This window comes from Numenius arquata, chromosome 12, assembly GCF_964106895.1.
Source record: "Numenius arquata chromosome 12, bNumArq3.hap1.1, whole genome shotgun sequence".
Taxonomy (NCBI): Eukaryota; Metazoa; Chordata; class Aves; order Charadriiformes; family Scolopacidae; genus Numenius; species Numenius arquata.
In genome coordinates, this window is record NC_133587.1 from 11,207,872 (window position 1) to 11,210,801 (window position 2,930).

A 2,930-nucleotide genomic window follows, 5' to 3' on the forward strand; every position below is an offset into this window, starting at 1 on the left:
GCTAGGGGGCGCTGCAGCGACGGAGGAAGGGGGGGATGGGGGGGTGTGAGGAAGGCGAGCGCCACTTCCGGCGCGGGGTGGCGGGGCGGGTGATGGCGGCGCAGTTCCGCAGCTACGTGTGGGACCCGGCGCTGATAGTGTCGCAGATGGTGCTGCTGCAGGCCGGCTACTACAGCTCGCTGGGGCTCTGGCTCGCCCTCCTCGGCACCCTGGGCAGCACCGGGCCTTCCCTCCACCAGGTCTTCAGTGACGAGGTGAGGTGGCGGGCCCTGGGCACAGGCCCCTGGGGCGGCGGGGGGAGGCCTTGCTCGGGGGCACCCCTGGGGGAGACAGGCCCCGCTCCCCGTGTGGGTATTTCCCGGTATTAGAGGTAGCTCTCCGCCGTAGGGAACACCCCGGGATAGAGGCAGACCTCCCCCACCCGCCCCCATGCAGCTGCGCCCCGATATACGGACAGACCCGCTGTCTGTGTCGGTGCCCCCAGTGTGGAGGCCCACCCCTCCCTTCGAACAGGTGGTAGCCCCGCTATAGAGACAGCTGTATTGGTACCACCCCCCAGTATAGAGACAGACACCCTGTATAAAGACAAACACCCCCCCACATAGGTAACCCCGGTATGGAGACATCCCCTGTTCAAGTGGTACCCTTCAGTATAGAAACAGACCTGTCCCTTTTCTATAGGTACCCCCAGGCAGAGAGACAGACCTCTTAGAAGGACTGCCATAACTGCTCAGGCTCCACTTATGGATCATAATCAGCGAAGGGCCGTGCCAATGCGGCTGGGCCACGGGAGGAGATTACATGCTGTGGGCTGTGATTTGTGCCATGGTTTCCTACTAATAGTCCCGTGTAGATTTTAGGCTTCTCAACCCCACCGGGGAGGCTCTCCATGATGGCTTTCGTCCTCAATGCGCTCACCTGGTAAGTTGGCAAGTAGCTGGAGTACCTGTGTCTTGTTCTTTCTTAATTTCAAGCTTTAAGAGAATTCATCGTGACATGCTGCCTCTCTCAAAACATGCCCCAACAGCCCTGTGCCTGGTTGAGCATGTCTGCTGAGGGCAGTGGGGAACTGCTCACTCCTGACTTTCTAGAGCCTGGATAAGTCATTGTACTTCTCTGCCTCAGTTTCCCAGTTGGGAATGAGATTTGCTTCTGTGAGCAATTTGAGTGAAAGTTGGAATTGATGGATCTCAGCAAACACTGATCTATAAACAAGAATGCTTTCTGCCCCCACCTCTGGGCAAAGATTACTGGGGGAGATTGTGCAGAGAGCCAGGCACGAATTTTTAAACTAAAAGCTCATTTCCCTGCTGTCAGATGATTAAAAAGCTGTAAGCATTTCAGTCTTGCTGCAACATTTGGGAGCAAAGTCAGAAACAACCTATCCTTAAAACATTTAAGAAGTTCTAAAGCAGCTAAATAGTTAGCACTGATAGCTCTTGCTGTATCCCCTTTTCCATAGACACAGTGCAGTTTGTTTATTGATCTGTCTTTATTTTGCAGTGCTCTGGGCTTGCTGTACTTCATCCGCCGAGGAAAGCAGTGCCTGGATTTCACAGTCACAGTTCACTTCTTCCACCTTCTGGGCTGCTGGATTTATAACTCGCACTTTCCCTCGACCCTGACGTGGTGGCTGGTGCACATTGTGTGCACTGCGCTGATGGCTGCTATCGGGGAGTACCTCTGCATGAGGATAGAACTCAGAGAAATCCCCCTCAATTCTGCCCCCAAATCCAACGTATAGACTCGCTCTGGCAACAACATGCCGCGTTATGTCATTGTTTCCAGCACAAGTGCATCTAAATGCCTGAGAATCGCCACTGAAGAAGCACAGCAGGTCTGGTTAGACTTTTTTCTTTTCTTTTTTTGGACCTTGGTGACTGCATGAGTGTGAGAATCTTCTCTGGCATCAGCCAGCAACAGGGGAGGAGCAGATGCTTATTTTGTTAACACAAAACATTTAATATGACTGTATGGCAAGCGTGCTCTTAAACTCTTCACTCATGAGACTGTTAAAAGCAAGGTAGCAAAACTTGATGCGTGGGGAGCATCTGGAATTTAACACTCGTGTGGGTGCCCTGTATGGGTAATGCAATGGTCAGCTCTTCTTGCAGGAGCTGGCACAGCAAGCAGCGGGACTGGGAGCTGCTGCTTCTGATCTGTAACTTGTTTGGGCTTTGGTTGGAAGAAAAGTCAAGGAAGTGAATGGATGGGAAGAAGGAAAATAGTTGTACTTACCTGAATCACCAGCTGAGACACTAAATAACCTATAACGTTAGATGGGTTTGTTTGCTGTTTCCATGTTTAATACATAGATATGTCAGACAGCAGTTTGCTGAAGAAATCTTTTGTAATAATAAAAATATTATGTTGCTGTGAGCGTGTCATAGTTCTCCTGGGAAGCCAAGCACTTCAAGAAGTACCATGAGTGTCTGTATCATGGCAGCAGAAGGGTTCGGCCAGAGAAGAACATGTGGCTGTAAGACACCCACTGTCTAGGGCACATAAAATTTCCTACAATAAATATTTCATGCCTCTGCTCTGAAGTGAAGGCATCAGTGAGTGCTGTCTTGGGAAGTCAACCAGCGTAATGCTCCCTTCGGGAGGTGCCAGCAATCCAGGGTCTCCACATGTTCAGCCCAAGGCTGGAGCTGGCCTGGGGAAGCCTGCAAAGGTGTCCTGGAGCCATGCTGCTGTTTCTGCCTGCCTGGGTCTTCTGTCAGCCATCAGAAGCCTGGTAACAGACGTGGTCTGGTAGAGGCAATGTTCAGTTAAGTGAGACATGGCTGCTTGTTTCTCAAATGAACAGAACGTGCTTTTAGGGGCACTTCAGATGCACATCACCTGTGGGCAGGCAGGGACACCACCTTACTGCTAAGGGGCCAAAGCTGGATGGTCCTTCAGCTCCCACAGCCCAAGCAACCGTACCT

The 2,930-nt window shown here is 51.8% G+C and overlaps 1 protein-coding gene across 1 annotated transcript; it reads left to right on the forward strand.

Moving 5' to 3' along the window:
* The first annotated feature begins 75 nt into the window (after positions 1-75).
* On the forward strand, positions 76-2,372 carry SYS1 (SYS1 golgi trafficking protein). Its single transcript, XM_074157483.1, has 3 exons — positions 76-254; positions 854-921; positions 1,504-2,372. Exons 1-3 carry the CDS (start codon positions 93-95, stop codon positions 1,742-1,744), a joined length of 471 nt encoding a protein of 156 aa, XP_074013584.1. The 5' UTR covers positions 76-92; the 3' UTR covers positions 1,745-2,372.
* The last annotated feature ends 558 nt before the right edge of the window (positions 2,373-2,930 follow it).